At 39.9% G+C, this 17512-nt stretch overlaps 1 protein-coding gene across 2 annotated transcripts in view; it reads left to right on the forward strand.

The window, feature by feature from the left end:
* JARID2 (jumonji and AT-rich interaction domain containing 2) overlaps window positions 1-17512 on the forward strand; it is a 213132-nt gene that overhangs the window by 120584 nt on the left and 75036 nt on the right. For both annotated transcript variants that reach the window (XM_083859840.1, XM_083859839.1), the window contains exon 3: window positions 220-361. In XM_083859840.1, coding sequence (XP_083715966.1) covers window positions 220-361 — 142 coding nt within the window. The remainder of the gene's footprint in view (window positions 1-219; window positions 362-17512) is intronic.

The raw sequence follows: 17512 nt of genomic DNA on the forward strand, positions 1-17512 counted from the left end.
TATTGTAGTTGAGATTGGGGTCTTAGAGTTCACCAAATCAAAAATAGGCAGAAAGGCAATTTTTTATCGAAGTACCTCTATGCAAAGTCAATGTTATCAGTCTGTCTCTTTGCAAGACAGTTGCTTTGGGCATCAGCTCTCTATTGTAAGTGTGACTTGTGAATTTTCGTAAAATCACTGCAGGTTTTGAATTTGTTTACTCCTTTGTCATGTTTGCAGGACTTCTCACTAATGGCCAATCTAAAGGATTAGGACCAGGATCAGAACAGCTGGAGAATGAGAAGGACGATGCATCGCAAGTGTCCTCAACAAGCAACGATGTTAGTTCTTCAGATTTTGAAGAAGGGCCCTCAAGGAAAAGGTCAGTAGTGAATTAAGACTAAAGTAGAGCCTTTCTTCTTTATCTCTTTTGTCTTAGATTGTTTTTTATGTTAGCAGTACTGTATGGTTGAACCTACTGCCTCACCATAAATGGACTTTCCAGCATGGATTCCTTCTATGAACAGCAAAGATATAGCAAACTTTGCTTCACCTGTTGGTATAAATGATTCTTGTTTCTGTTTTGGAAAGCATGGAAAAGCAGTTGTTACTTTACAGTGGATGAATTTAGTTTATATGCCTTTAGATTGTCTCCTCTTCTGACTGCTGCCTCTCAGGCCATGTCACTATGTATGTGTGTGCAGTTTCAAGGAAAGCATCACTGAAGGTAGTTACTGTAACTGTTGTTATTTTTAGTGTTTGATGAATGAAACCGTGTAAAGTTAAAAAGATAGAAAAGGACAAAACAGATGCTTCTGAGAAGAGGAACTGCATAGTAATGCAGTGCAGTGGCTATTGGTTGCAAAGGACTACTTCGAGATACTGCTGCAGCAAGCTGCCTTCTCTTTCCTAGAAGTCACTGAATGTGCAAAATGTGGGTTAAAATCATAGACCTTAAGCCACTCAATTTCAGAAAATATGCTGAGAATGCAGGCGGCTGGGAGTTGTCCTCTCTGTGAAGTAAGAATGAAAATAGGCTGTCTAAAAATGCCACTTAAAAGAGAGAATCAGAAATGCTTTCTCAACCTTTTTTCCTCTACACTTCTCGCATCCAAGTTCCAAACCAAAACTAATATATAGTTATAATAATAGTAACAACAGTTCTCTTTCAAACAAAATTAGTATCTGTGTTTTCTGTATGCCCTTATAATTCCACTGAGAAGCCTTATGGGGTGAGGAGACTGGTGCTTTCCTGGACATTCTCCTGTTCCTGTTACAGTGTTTCCCATCCCTGGTTCCCACAATCTTTTCTGTCCACTCAAGCCACTAACTCTAACTAATACAGCCACTTAGCTCATCAGGCATATCAGAGTAAAATTATGTTGTCTTCCATACTGGTAGAAATTTTACAAGGCTTATTGCATCCTGCCACTGGTCAGGGCAAAGATATTTGTATTCTGATTTTGGGCTTTGTCAGATACAAGAGAGGATTGAAAATTATTTCTGCTGCGCTGTTTAGGTGACATCTACTGTTGGTGTGATCCTGGGAGATGGTGATCATTGTTTCATGGCTAACCTGTTGCTTGCACATTGTCTTAAAGAATTTCTGCTTCCCTCTACACTTAGTTTGTCCTTTCATTCCTCCACTGTGCTGGCATAATGGTTTGCAGGGTCACACCATGAGTAGCTTCAAGAAGCTGGTTAGGATTAAAAATAATAGCAAGAAGAAGATGAATTGAGGATTTTTGCTAGATTTAAATATTTTCAACCTGCATGAGACTTTCATCTCTTGTTCAGAGTATGGTTGTATGAGCAGCTGTCAGTGCAACCAGGGGGGCATTCTCTTCATCTCTTTGGGCTGGCAAGGGGCAGGAAGGCTTGTCCCATTATGATGTAGCTGTTCCTGGTGCCCTGCACAGTGCAGCTTCAGAAATGAGTGGGATTTCTACATGACCAGTCTCCAGGAACTGCACTTGAGTACTCTGGGTGAAATGTTTTTGGAAGAGTGTTTGGTAGGTTTGGGCTGAGGGACTTCAGACCCTTGAGAGGCAGTTTGGTGGTTCAGGCATAATAATAGGGAACTCAGTGCCTTTGGTACTTTTCAGATTAAAACCAACAAAACACCCCAGCCCCAACACAGACCCAAGATGAAAACTTTTTATGGCTTTCATGAAAGGCAAGGCATCATTTCATTACTTCTTCAAGCATCATGAACTGTTGAAATAATGTTACAGTTGTTACATCTGTTGCTGTGAAGGAGACTGTTTCTGTTTTGTTTCTATTTACACCCAACAGACTTTTACCTATTTTTTCTTCCCCCCTGAGCTTCCTCTTTGCAGACAGACCTTTTTTGGGTTCCTTCTCTTTAGCTGCAGTGGAGCATGTTGAGTGTTTTTATGTTGTCTTCTTGTCATCTCCTTTTAGGCTTTTTGTTTTATTTAGCTAAATATGCAATGTTTCTTCAATCCAGGTTATCTTGCAATCCCAGAAAGAGTTGTGTCAGGAATAGTGGGTAAACAAAGGACATGCAGGAAGATGATGAAGAGGCAAATGGAATCTGTGGGTTTATTGCCTCATCTTACCAAGTTCTGAGAAATTATGTCCTCCTTGTCTACCCCTAGGGTTTCTCAAAATCAGGCTTTTCAGTTGTCTGTTCAGCTGTGTGTATAACTAATGACACTCTTGTGATAAAATGCACCTTTAAAGACTGTAGCTTTAGCAATGTACTCTGAACCAACCATTATATGCAAGTTACTATTTATTTCTTTATAGCTTGTGGGGCTTTGTCAGGGTTTTTTTTCTGCTTTTTTTTTTTGGTGCATGGCAGGAATGGTCTTTCAGAAGCTTGAACCTGTCATCTTCTAAAGGAATAAATCACCTGTATTTCACACTCATGATGGAAACAGAGTGTTAAGCAAATAAGCATATAAATAAGGGAATCTGTTGTGAAGGGCTGCAGTTTCTTTAGTAGTTTAAGATTCTGGTTCGACCTTTCAGTTCTTCAGTGTAATGGCAGGCTGGTACTGGGGAGGCAATCTTTTCCCAGTTTCTTCTTCCTGCCTCTTCCCAGCTGCTGTGTCTGGCAGTCTTCTGGCCCCTGTCCAGAAGTTCAGGGACTGGCAGCATTTCCTCCCCCTGCATAGAGCAGGTCACCTTATAGAAAGGGAATAGGGATTGATGCGTGTGTGCAGCATGTGTGTGGTTTTAGTTTGCATTTATACTTGATCGAAACTCCTGCAGTTTCAGAGACAATTTGCACAAGAGCCTGGATGAACAGCAAATGTAAATTCCTGTAGCAAACTGAGTAGAGGGTGAATTGCTAGCAGTGAACATTGCCTTGTGGTCTCACTGTGCCAACCATCCCTTTTGTAGATTGTCCTTGGGTCAAAACTAGATGGTGGATGCTCCCAGTGGGTTACTGGACTTAGCTGTAGGTGCTGGCAGGCATCTATGAGAGAGGTAAATAAATCCTTACCAGCCTGGCTGCGGCCCAGTGAAGAGATGACTGACAAGTATTCCTCGTTTCACATAGATATGCCAAATAGAATAACACAACAGTAGAACTCCCAGCCAAGCACAGCTTAAGGTTTATAACATCTATTTATTTTCTAGATTCAACGCCTTTCCTAGTAACATAGCTTGATTGAAGAGCCATAAAGAGAACACTGTGGTGGAAGGAAGGAGATGGCGGTTATGGTGGAAGTGTGCAGATTTAATCTAACGCTGCAGATTTTGTTTGGAAACTCACTCAGATACTTGGTTTGATGGAGCAGGATTTTTGAATGCAGTGGCCTGACACGGTTAGGCTTCAAATGGTTCCAAGTAGAGGAGGCTTCTTTTAGAACCAGGTTTGCACCTGATGCAAAAATTCCCGTATCCCATTCTTTTTACATGTATCGTTTTATATTGCAGCAGTATTCTGGAACAGTTCTAGAAGGCTGCATACTGCCTTTTGTGGTGCTGCAGATTTTAGCTGGTGGTGGTGGTAAAGAGGAAAAGGAATACATGTACAGCTTTGCCTCTTCACAGCCTCCTGCTAAGTCCAGAAACTATAAGCCCTTACAGAGTAAATGGAGTTTGAGGAGGATTGGTGGTGGCAGTAGTGGCAAGCTCAGTACTTCAAAATACTTAAAATTGTTTGAGTTTATACTCAAAAGGATGGAAAACATCTGAGCTGTGTGTATTACTAGTGGCCAAGTCTGAGGGGAAGCAGCAGGGTTATCCTAAGTAGTAAATACTACTTTCAGAGACAGTAAAGGTGAAAAGTGCCAGCATTATTCTAACATGTGGCAAAAGCCAAGCATTCAAATGTTGCACTGAATCTGTTACGCAATGGGTTGCTGTCTAGTTGTCATGTAAATGAGCGAAATTGCTGGTTTGTTCAGTGCTTTATGGAGAGTTGAACAAAACTGTTGGTATATGGGCTTGATAAACTACCAGTTTGGGTGGTCTCCACCATGTAAAAGTCTCCCATTTTTCAAAACCTATGCACAAAAGGTTATTGCTGAAGGAGAAGTGTAGCTTCCATGTAGCTGCATGCTTTTGTTGTGAATCTCCAGTTTCCAGCTATGATTCTCAGTTAAGAAAATCAATAAGTAACTGGCCAAAGGTGTTTGGTCTCTGTGCTGGATGCTCGTACATTTTTATGGGCAACTCTAAAGACTACAACCACTGGCAATGAATAACAGTCTGCACAGACAGCTGTAGGTTTTCTAGCAATGAGTTGCCCACCTTACCCAGGAAGAGACATGCATAGCAGACTTGATGTGACAGTATGTTGATCTTTGGTGATAATAGGCTAATGCTTGCTTCCTGTTACTAATCAGGTGGCTACTCATTTATATGGCTGCCTTCCCAGAAATTCACACAGGGAATTGCCAGATGCACAAATGCATTTCTCTTTTATTGTAAAGTTGTGTAATAGAGGGCTGTGCAAGGTGAGAAGAGTTTGACTGATTTTGATAACTGTTAAACTTCAAAGTGGGGATTTTTTAAATTTAATGTCAGAATATTCTCTGTGTTAAGGCAAAAAAAAAAAAAAAGATACTGGCTTAGTTTAGGAAAATAATTAGGGTTAGAGAAATTTCCTCTATTGTAGTAGCAACAGAGTGGATGGACATTGCCCACTGGGCCAAGGGTGTGCAGAGCTCCTGGGAGAAGACACTTTGTCCAATTCTTTTGCAGGGGAGGCTGTTGGCTGCAGGAGAAAGGAACAACCCACTGGGAGCAGTAGTGTTTTAAGCTGTCACAGCTAGATTGGCCAGAAATTGCTTATTAGGAACCTTCTGAGGCCTTTAATTAATACAGCAGCTTTCTGCTAATGGTCTCAAGCATGTGACAGTCAGAAGTGTGATTGTGCACTACAGCAAGGCCAACCCATGGGATGTGCTCCTGCTCTTTGCCTTGTGCTGACTCCCTGCTGCCTCCCCCTTTTTCCTGTTTGTCTTTTTTAAATTTTATTTTTAGATGGCAGTTTAACTCCCTGAACTGGCTCATTGTGGAGCAAAAGGAGGGTTAAGATTTGTCAAATGAAAAGGTGGGAGCATGTGTCCAAGGAGAGGGAGACAAGCATGCTGACCTCCCTTGGCTGGTGGCTGCACAGCTGCTAGGCTGGCAGAGCTGTTTTGCACCCTCAGCACAAAAAAAAGCCAGTCAAGGGTAGGCAAGCTTTTGCATATTAGGCAAGCTGCTAATTTAAGTGGTTTCTTTTAGTGATATATCCTTTTCAACTTGATTTGCAAAGGTCTGTCTTGCAGTAGAGCTGTCAAAAGGTTGAGAGGACTTAGGGATGGGGAGGGTTTCCCTCTTTTTTTTTTTTTTTTTCTTTTTCTTTTTGTCAAATTGTTTTTATAGTTAATAATGAACAGTCTCTTTAGCACTAGACTTAGCACCTTTCATGCAAGATGTAAAACAGGGTCAATCCTATTCCCACATTTGTAAGTTTGTGAGGGATTTCTGCTTGGTATTGTAGGTGATGGAGAGAGCAGTGTATTATGATTCGGGTGTGAAAGCAAGAGACTGCTCGTAATATCAAAGTGTTTTTCCAGGACCTTTTTAGTGAATAGTCTTTTCACTAATTGGAGCACTATATAATGTATTTGTGTTCAGCTGTTGCCTGCTACAACACAATGTAAGCCCACTTATCAACCAGGTGCTTCTGTTATTTTTTTCTAATTTCAGTAGGCAGTGCAAATCTGCACTAGTTGTTTGTGTATGAAGAACTACATTAATCCACAATAAAACCAAAATGGCAATGAGATTTATGTATAATAATTTTTTTAAACATACCCCCCTCCCCCTTCTGGGAATGCTGATATGATTGGAATATATTTTTAGTGCTGCACATTTATATTTAAATAACAAGCCTTATAAACAAAGCAATAATAGTCCATTGGAGTGGATTTGCAGAGGAATAGTAAAAAGACAGATTACCTGGTTTATAATGCAAGTCAAGAAGATCATTGTATGTAGTTTGAAAAGGAAGAAATCGGGTGATTAATGTTCTTTCAGTATTTTCATAAGGAGCAAACAGAAGTTGTGACATGAATTCTTCTATCCAGCATGCAAAGATATAACAAGGTACAATAATCTGGGAACACTTGAACTTTGTGGGTAGGCAGCTATGTAAACAACTTGTTTGAGTAGTGATTTAATAATTATGAAGGTAAGATTTATAACAGCCTGGAGAAGTGTTACGCCATGTCCAATTCTAACTTGCTTGTTCTCACCCACCACCTTCTTTTCAGAAGTCAGATTTGCAGGGAAAAGTCTTCATGACCTTGAGTTTGGACTTAGTCACTGTGGGATCAAGGAAGCTTCCAAACCAGACTGGATAGGTGCAGATGTTTCTGTTGTTCTGTCTACGGCAAACACTCCTTCAGCTGCCTGATAACCCATCCCTAACTCTGATTCACATAATTCATGTCTCGCCCCTGTGTATGACAGGCCAGATGTTGATTGCTTTAAGACCAGGGAGAGGTTGCTCTAAACTGACGTAGGAAGTAGTTGAAAAAGACACTTTTTTAAAGCAAATTAGTTTACCAGCGTGAAAGAGTTTTTTTAGTGCAAATACGCCATTGGTGGTATAAGACTCAAGACTGATGTTTGGGCTAACACAACTTCTGTCTGCATCTGGTGTGGTCCTGTGTGCTGTACCGAGATAATGATGCTAAAAAAGAGAGCACTGTTCCAATATTTTAAAGTGGAAGTGTGTCCTAATATGCTAAGTTTTAAGAATATTGGTGGTGGGTTTTTTGTTTTGTTTTGTTGTTGGTTTGTTGTTGTTTTGGTTTAGTTTTGGGGTTGTTGGGTTTTTTTTTAATAAGTACTTGAAGATTGTGTTCATACTGTGTGCTGGTTTGGCATACACTGAACTATAGGAAATCCTGTTCTGTATTTATTCCTGTGGCTGATATGGACAGTATATAAGTGACAGGAATATATTCTCAACATGTTCCTTGCAAATGACAGTGTGAACATGGGCTACTGACAGTTCACCAATAACTGACAGCCGTGTGGATGGGTATTAGTGTTTTTATGGGTCCAATCAAGATTCCAGGTGAGGGTGTGGATCTTGAGACTCCCAGATGGGTAACAGGGGCTTGGAGTTGTATGAATACTGCTCAGTAACAGGTCAGTCCATGTCACCAGCATCTCAGTTTGGGATTGCAGGAGTTTTCTAAGTCTGAACTGAATTTGAGAAGTATGAATCTACATATTGTAAATATCTCCTCTACAATGTTGTCAGGTCTCTTGTACTGAATAGAAAAACCACAGGAATTTTACATGTATCACCTAGCTTATGCTGGTAGAGTGCTTCTCCTTTTTCTCCTTCCATTGTTGCTTCCAGTAGCATAGAGTTTCCTGAGGGGAACTAATTGTTTTTTTCTTCTTAAGCTGAACATTTGTATATTTAGTTTTTTAGCAGTATGTTTATTGTTAAATAATTTGTACATTAATGGTCATGTCATCATTATGTTTTGATTCTATGTTTGTTTTTTTTTTCTTTACTTTTCTCTCATGGTATTTGTTCTTGGCTCTGATTAAATAAACTAAAGCTTAAGGGACCTTTGACCATGTGGAAAATTATTTGGAAGTTTCTTATTGTTTTCCAGTTATATTACAGTCTATTTTCTCTGGTAGCATCCTTCTTTCAGCTTTCAGACAAGTTCTCCCCTGAGTTTCATAGTTGTAGTTGCTATGGAGATATCTGTCCATTCTTCCTCTTCTCCTCTCTTGCCCTCCTTTTTTCCTAGGAGCTTCTGCAGCTGTTATTTATCTTTTCAATAAAGTAAGCAGACTTTGTACAGACTTTGTTTCTAACATCTCTTCTGTTGCAACATGCTATTTGCCTGTAATGCTTCCATTTTCATGAAATCCTGTAGGTATTTGTTTATATGGACAGAAAATTTAGGATATGGGTAGAGAGTGAGGAGGTCTGTAGTTAAAAGGGTCACTTCTGGAGCTATTATCTTTGATTTGATCTATCTTCACAGTTGAAGAGCTGTTCATTGAAGTCATAATTCTGTAAAATGAATTAACTGGTAACATTTGTGTGTATGTATGCTGAGTGTCAAGGACAGCTCTTAGAATTCATTTTTTTTTAATGGCAGCTTTTGGAATTTAATATAAACATATTCTGGTGCAAGTTAAAATTTCTCAGGTGAAAAAATGAAAACTTGAGACAACACATCGTTAGCCTTTTAAGTTGGAGGGTATTTTCTTTGCACCTCATCATAATTTGATAGTCTTTATATACAGCTTTATATATTCCAGCTTAACAGACAAACACGGATGTTTGGGAAGTCAGCTATTCTACAACAGATGTTTTCCTTTGCATGTGTGCTATTGTATTTCTAAACCCCTTCTCTTGGGGAAGGCATTGCTTCACTTGGTGTCTGTGGCTTGATATCACTGCTTTGCTGAATGACTTGGGTTTGAAATGTGCTCTCCAACCAAGAAGTTCTATCTCAACTGCCTGTCTGAGCAGACATCCCATCTGGAAAGTCAGTGTAGCTGCACTGCTCTTTTGATGGATGTGTTTCTTACAGTAGCTGCATCTTTAGAGGTTTTTCTCCTCTTTCTTTGGAGGTACTACAATGTTACATGGTTCTCCTTTGGCTTCTTGAGTGCTGTGCACTGTCACCTGTAGCTTTGCACAATCAGGAGCCTACTGAGAAGATCCTCTGTTTTACAACTGCATAAATAACATACCTTGGGCTGTTGGTCAGATAATGCAAATCTCTTTGCCTCCCATTGAGAGTGTTGGATTTAAAGTGGAGCCTGAAAGCTCAGGAGCGTTACATAATAAGGAGGTGGCATGTGCTTCCCTTGAGCCCATTTGTGCTGGGTTTGCCATGGTTTGTCACCTGGCCAAAGCAAAGGTAGGTGATTTTTTGCGGGGTCAGTGGAACTGGTATTGGACAGATTCCCTGGACACCACAGGGAGCACAGCAGAGGCAGCTTTGGGAAAAAAGATGAACAGGAGCAACATCAGTCCCTCTGGGGGGTGGCTGGGTACCCTGAGCAACTCAGCCCTCCAGGATAACATTGCTCTCAGTTTTATTCTAAGCAAGCAAGCAAGCAATGTCATCTCCTTTGGCCGTTCCTATTCCTCGTGAGGCAAGGGAGAGACTCTGAAACCCTTTATGTTTTTGTCCCCTGTGCTTTTTTATTATGCTTTAGATTATTCCTGGCCTGCTGACAATTTGTTCTGCAAGTTGTCAAGCAAAACGTGCATTTTAAAATAAATTACTCTAAAATTTTAATCAACTCTTTTTTTAGTAGGGAGTCTCATGTTTTTCTTTTGCATACATCTAGTTCACTGTTAAAGTAAGCTGCTGGGACTTTCTTGATTACTTCTATTTTTAGTGACATCTTCTTTACACCTGCACATTGAAAATCATGAGGTTTTCTAACAGAGATGGAGAAGTCTTTCAGCCTCCCTGATTCTTAGATCAGAAGCCTGAAATCAAGCTGGCCCTCTAATTGCAGTATCTTGGTGTGCATGGACTTCTTACATTTGGCTTACACTAGAAAAATTGACCACTATTGATTTCCCTTGAAAGTTAGTTCATCCCACCTGGTTAATTTGTAACAGAACAAGAAGACAAAGTAGGTGTGGCGCAATTTCTGAGACTCTCACTTTTGCTTCTCTAGGCCTGTGAAATTCTCTCATTACCTGAAAATAAAAGTATTAGGTAATACCTAGGCAAATGTTGCCATGCAATCGATGTTTGATTTTTACCCATTTTATTACATTTCTGTTCCGTAGAAATCCTGCTGTTAAAATCACTTTTGATACGTGCGCTATAGGCCATCCCAGATTAAGAGTATTTAATTGCTTCCAGTTTCCAGATGGACTACAAAATAAACTTTAAAGGTGAATCAGATGAGAAATGAAAAAAGAAGGGGAAATAGCATTTGAGTAAAGGTCACACTCTTCTTATCAGACGTATCAATTGAAGTAATTCAGAAAAAAAAACCCACATGAAAAAGTTTGGTTTTTTCTTGAAGCTTTTGGTTGCAGGACCCTTCTAAAACATAAATTCAAACATTTGTTCTGCTTTGGGCAGTACAGCCCATAGTATCTTTAAGTAGCCTAGGTACTGGGTAGCCTTGTGTTCAGATTCTTGTGTGGCCTTGCACAGTACTTAATTGCTCTGTCTCCTCCATCTTCAGGTTAATTGGCAGAATTTCGAGCAGTTAAAGATTAGAGTAATAGTTGTTTATTGTTTTCAAGGGCAAAGTATAAGTTATATTATTTATATCTGTTTTGAATATGTGTCTATTTTGAGCTTTATTTATTGCTCTTCATTTTTCTGATATTAAGTGAACATAGATATTCATAAATAAGCAAAAATAATTTCTCTCCCTGAAGGAGGATTTTGAGAGTGCTTTATCAGCACAACTGCATTCAAATCCATTTTTAAATAACGAGAGTTAATTCCTGCATCCACTGAAAGTGCTTATTTATTATTGATTTCATTGGATGGGACATTTTCCTAAGATGTCTGCAGGATGAAGAAAGCTGTAAATTAAGTGCCTGTGGTTTTGACTGCACTTGGAGTAGCCCTTCAAAGAGTCTTGTTTACTTTCCTTTTCAATTATCATACTCTGTGTATGCCTGCTGGAGTTTTACACCGCAGAATGAGCCATCAGAAAGCGATGCCGTGTACCCTCTGCTGTGTATTTCCCCAGGCTCTTTCCTGGCTTGTGTCATCTTGCTGCCTCTGCTCAAGGTGGTCAGTGTGAAGGCTGAGAAATTGTTCATTGACTGGATGGCTGCTGACCTGGGTTTCATTCTTGTTGGGTGCTTGATTATTTCAGTGGCAGAGAAAGGTGTCCTCCTCACTTGCAGGACTGTTTGTTCGACGCCTTTTGCGCAGTCTGCGTTGGAGGTGCTGCGTTGCATTGTTTGCCCCGAAGCTGTAGCTGTGCAGGGTTACTAATTCAGTGGGACTACAAAGAGAATATGCCATTCATAGTAAAAATGGAATAACCTCCTTTACACTTTCTTCCAGTGTTATGGGGTAATTCACTGAAACTATCTATGTATTTCATAACAAAATTTTACCCCATTGTATCCTCAGCCATCCTGTGTTGCTCTTATTTCAAGTCATACAAACTTCTCAATATGGAACTTGACTCCAAATTATGGTCATTATTTTCAGCTTCTTAGTTGCATCTTCTTGAGCACTGGTTCCCAACCCCTTACTTTGAAACTGCTCAGTTTAAGGAAACTTAACTGCTTTAGCTGTTGGGTGTGGGTGTGTGTGGTTCCCTGGTGTTACCTGCTGTCTGCAGTTCAAGGCTTCAGATTGATTTGCCCTGCCAGCCTGGAGATGCAGCTGTATGCTAATTTCCCAGTTTGAACAAAACACTCATAAGTTACTACCGAAATACTTGGTGTTCTTGATACAGAGGGAGGAAGTTTCTGGGCTGGGATGGGTGAGAAAGGCAGAGTCTGGGTCTGTTGCTGTTTCTTGTTTCTTTTCAGGTCTGGGAGATGAAGTTTCTTTTCCTGAGATGGAGCTCTGATGTTAGAAATGCAGCCTCTGTCACATCATTATTTCTGATTTTTAACATGAAAAAAGGAAAGTTGAAAGGGAATTTGTTACAACTTCTTGTTACTCTGTCTTCTAAAAGGAAGTGCAAATGTAATCTTCAAATACCATATCTTCATATAACGATTTTTAAAAGCCCTGTGGTTTGAAGTAGTGTTTGACATGAGGACAGGCAACAGTATTTCAGTATCTGGGCAGATTTCCAGACCCTGATACTAAACGCTTGTTCTGACCTATCCTTTCCTCTGGGTGTTCTTTTTCCTTAAGACTTCTCACTACTCAGGGGACATGTCTTTTAGAGCTTGACATTCCCGGCTTAAAAAGCAAACTGACAAAAACTCCTTCAAGTTTAGGCTTGAGGACACACACACATTCAGGAATATTTTTTCCCATTTCAAATTGAATATCCTGTTGAATTAGACACCTTTTTTGGGGGGAGAGGGGAGGGCAAAATTGTGGAGAGCAAAATTGTGGACAGCATTCTAGCAAGATGCTTTGAGGAAGTGACTCAAGAAGGCAGGTGTTGACACATATATTCAGTGTTATTCACTGAATATATGTGTCAGGACAGTGCTATTTATGATTCCAAATAAATACAGTAGGAGGAAAGTATTCTCTTGCCTTCCTAGACACCCCACACCCTCCAACCTGAGTTACTAATAAGAGTTGCAGAATCCTTTTTTGCCTTTCTCACTCAGGTTCATTTTTTTTAACATAGTGTGAAGAATGCTTCGCTCTTCTGAGGTAACCTTTTCTGACAGATTGCTGGTTTTTGTATGAAAAGCACGGAATCCTTTAGTCATTAAAACAAAAATCCATTTTCTGCTTGTGCTCTTTTGCACTTCTTTAGTGATCATTAGTCAGTCCAGGATGCATGAATAAGTTGTTGACTTTTCTGCTTTGTTTTCTTCCTTGTTTGTTCCTTACTCTGCTGTTTCTTTGGACCATCTCAAGCTTTTTCTACTGAAGTATTTTTTTGCTAGGTTTTATTCAACAAAATCTGCGTGGTTTCCCAATATGAGCCTTAATGAAAACAAATGTTTGTGGCGTTTCCTGAGCATTAGGTGAGCTGCTATCTTTAATTATGAAAGGCTTGGAGATGGAGGAGGAAACCCACTTATTGGCAGCAAAGGGCTCTTGGACTGTTTGTGCTTGCCTCATTCATCTCCTTGTGCTTCACAGACAAGTGAGACTTTCTGAGCATTTGAATACAGTTTATTCTATCAATTAAAAAAGAACAAAACAAAACCTGTCTCTTACATTGTTTAAATACCTATTAAGCCCATGAACAGAATACTAATTTCAGTGATTCTGTATAATGAGCTCTAAATTTCTGAGTCAGGTCAGCCATGGAACCTCTTAACAAGGATGTAGAACACCGCGCCCTCCCCCCCCCCCCCCCCCCCCCCCCAAAAAAAAAAAAAAAAAAAAAAAAAAAACCACAAAAAAAACCCCACAAAAAACCTCCTGATGTCAGTTTCAGTTCCTTAATTATTTTGATGAGTGTAGAAATTAAAAACTCCAGAGCATTGTGTTTGTTAGTTATTTTCCAGATTGAGTATAACAGGGAGGATTTATGAAGGTTTTCAGCTCTGTTACTGGGGTGGATGAAATACAGAGCAAGAAGGTGTGAGCACTGGCGATACTCAATGCCAGCAGCACACCTCATCAGCTGACAAGCCTTTGAAAGTTCTTAAGTGGGATGAGATACAAGATTAGATGGAATTTTGTGTTTCTTTTCTTTTTGCCTGGCCCTCCCTCCGTATGAATGCCAGCACATATAAATCATGGTGCTTAGCTGGTGCAGAAAGCGGGTGTCGCAGTGCAGAGCAGAGCAGGGCTCTACCGTCTTGATAGGAAGGCAGAAGGGCTGTCTGAGGTGCATGTGTGAGAGTCCTTTACCTCTGGATGAGTGTTGCTTTGATTTCCTGTGGATTTTAATTAGGCAATGCTGTGATGCTGGGCACTACCTGCACTTCAAAACATCGATGTTACTCGAATGTCATTTATTCTTCCTTTTAATACACCTACAAGCGACTTGGTTCAGCTGCACAGTCCCTGTAGAAGAGGCTGCTGAGTGCACAGTGACAGCTTGTACTCTCCCTGTGCATCACGGAAAGTGCTCTGCTCATTCCTCTGGAAAATGTTGTTATATAATGCAGCACAGTTCTTTGCCATGTCTGCTGGGAGACTACCCCTCTGTTAAGAGGGTTGCGTTGTCAAGTTGGGTGTTTTAAGGATAGAATTCAGCATTTCTTAATGATATGTGAAGTGCAACTTAATGCATTTATCACTACTTTAAATTTTCTGGCCTCGCACAATGAACATCCCACTGTGTGAGCTTCATTTTCTCCTTAAACTGTATTATTTGTATTATTGGCAAATGTGCTCATTTATACTAGGGAGAGAAAAATAAAGGCAGGGAACCTTGAGAAATGCCAGCTAATAAAAAATAAGACAGTTGTGTTTTCTAATAAACAATGAACATAGTAAAACTGGTGATGCTACAGGCATCTTGTGTTATTGATGAAAACAAACTGCTTACTGACATCTGCAGCAACCAGCCCTTGAGTGGTGGCATCCCACAGCCCCCCAGTGCCATGTGTTAGGCAGAATTGCTGGAATTCACAGTGTGAGACTTTCAGGTTTTGAAGGGGTTTGATTTGTTTGGTTCTTCCCCTCAGGCTTTATGTTTTTTCTTGCAGATTTATATTTCTTATACAATAGGAAATATAAATAAGATAAATATAATAAATAATATAAATAAGAATAAGAGGATAGCTGCTCTCTTCTTGGAGATGGTGTGAAAAGCCCTAGGTATTTCTTTTGGACAGCTGAAGTCCCCATTGTTAACAGTTACAATCCATCAATACTGCTCTGGAATAGCATTTCATATGCTGTAGACTCCTCACTGCTTCTCCTGAAGAATTCCTTCTCTCTGCTGCATCCCACCACCTGACACAGAAACTACACATTTCCACAGGCTGAGAACACTCTCTGCTTTATGAGTAAATTCGCTTAAGTACCACAGCTTCTGCATGAGGGAAGTTGGGTTCAGCATATGTAGCTGCTGTAACCCTGCTGTATTATGAAGCTGATTAATTAAATTTTCCTATTTATACTGCTGCTTGTACAGTATTTGTAGATCGATAGGGGTTTTTTTTTTTTTCCCCAGGAGTTTTTTCTGAGATTCTGTAAATTGAGTCACCATAGTTTTTATTCATATTTCTTGTCTAGAAGCATGTAAGTTGATGGAGGGGATACTACCACCTTATTCTGTAGTAGAATTCAAATGATTCATTTAAATAATGATAAGCCCCAACTTTTTACATATCCCACTTTTCATGGTATCTGTGTAGATGAGGGAAGTTGATGTTTCTGGGTCAGCTGTTCCAAAGACAGTGCCTTGAGTATGATTTTCCTCCATTGAGTGGAATGCAGAACATTAAAACCTTGCCCAAAAATACTTTTAGAAAATTCCCTCTTATCTGCTGAGAGAGGGGTGTAGAGGAAGAGCTGCCCTGACTTGTTGCTTGTTCACTATGACCCAGGGAACCTCATGGTCACTGTGGTGGGGATTAACACCAAAGATCATCTTTGCTGCATTTGGCTTGTAGAAGATAAATTTCACTATGCTTCTTTTTCCCCTGCTCTTCTGGTTTTCCCCCTAAGACCTCCTTTCTTCAGGGAAATGATTGTATGTAATAATTGGCTGCTAAATCCTTCTAAAGGAACTGCTTAGTAAAACTGAGTAGTCATTAATTTGACACTCCAGTGCTGAGCGAATGTGTGAGCTGCAACAGCTGCTTTGCTTTGCATCTGCACTTCGAGCGTGTTGGCATCCCACTGGTTTCTTTTGGATTTAGAAAACCTTCCTTAAAGGGCTATAGCCTGAAATGGTCTGAAATTCTGAGTTCCCTCAGAACCATGTTTTGTTGGTATTAGGATGTCTGGCTCACCAACTGTGGTAGCATGGGTTCCTAAATCTGGAGGAGTGTTTAGTTTTGATTTTTGATTGCTTTTAGAGCTTTTCTTTCCCCTTGGGGAAGAGGAAAGGTATGTAAAATGCAGTTAATTATGACAGTTTATTATCTCGTTAAATATGAAATACCTTCTGCTAAGGTTTTTTTAGTAATCTAAAAATCAGCTATTCATATTTCTGGTGTTTGTCTCCAGTCATGGCTTTTCACTGCAGATAAAATACATGGGTATCTGTGTATGTGTGTGCATGTATATGTGTGTATTAAACATTGAATAAGTAAAACTTACCTCTGAAATTTAATTTTATTTAGCTTACAGCACTGCTAACCACATCAGTCATGTCAGGCTGTCTAAGGTCACTTAATGACTACGAAGAGATACTGTTAGTGACCCAGTTATTTCTAGTGTAGCTTCTGATCTTGTAGATTTATGTAACAATGATGCACAGAAGTGCTGGAACACTTTTGAAGCTGCCTGGCTGTGAAGACTCATGGGTAGGGAGAGAGCCCTGGTGAATGCACAGAAATACAGATTAGCATGTTCAGCAAAATTCTTATTTAGATTTTGAACCCTGTATGAGACTAGGGATGTCCCTGTTTGGTGTGGTTTTAATACTCCCCATATAGATTCAAAATGTGAAGTTGGAGTCATTACTTTTTCCAAGGTACAGAATTTGAATATTTAGAGATGCAATAGCAGCTTAAATTTCTTCTAAAGGCAGAGTCTCACTCTGTCTGCAGAAGGAAACCTCCACAGAAAATAGCAGGTTGTGGGGTAGGTGGGTTGGAATCTGGTTTAGCTTTAAAAGGGATTTCGGATTTCCTGATCCAAAATCATTCAAGTCTTAGTGGCGGTGCTTTGCAGAGATTTTTAGATGGCTTATGTTAAGATAAATTAAGATGCAGCTTTTAAATTAATGAAGGTAAACTGGCACAAGAGGCTGTATGGACAGGCTGTCTTTTTGATTTATCTGTCAACAAGGCACTGGCTTAACCTACTCTTAACCCATAACAGTCCATGTGGATTTGAACTGATTTAACAAAAATTAAATTGGGGCAGTCTTGTGTTGCCAGCAAGGCCTCAGGAGAAGCATCTCTAGTTTTGCCTTTTGGCATTGTCTTCCCTTGGTAATGGTGTGATAAAAGATGCATTTATTTTATTTGTTGACTTTGTTGACTTAATTCTCACCTTCAAGCTATTCAGATTTCCTTAGTGCTAAGGGCAGTCACTCACACAACCCATTGTGGTTGCATTTGTTTGTTATTTTGAACAGTATCCCGAGCTACTGAACCCATATTAAATATAATTTTAAACCAGGAAAATACTCGAGGGGGTTTGTGAAATCCTCCTCTTATTTGTTTACCTGTGGCTCAGTGGTTGGCTGGGTATGAAAAGGATTGCATGTTTTGTCAGATTTCTGCAGTTTTCTAATCAGGCATATTGTGGTTGCATTGCCATTCTCTCCTTAGTCAACTGGTCCTCACAGG

This window comes from Zosterops lateralis (assembly GCF_965231275.1).
Source record: "Zosterops lateralis genome assembly, chromosome: 1".
Classification (NCBI taxonomy): domain Eukaryota; kingdom Metazoa; phylum Chordata; class Aves; order Passeriformes; family Zosteropidae; genus Zosterops; species Zosterops lateralis.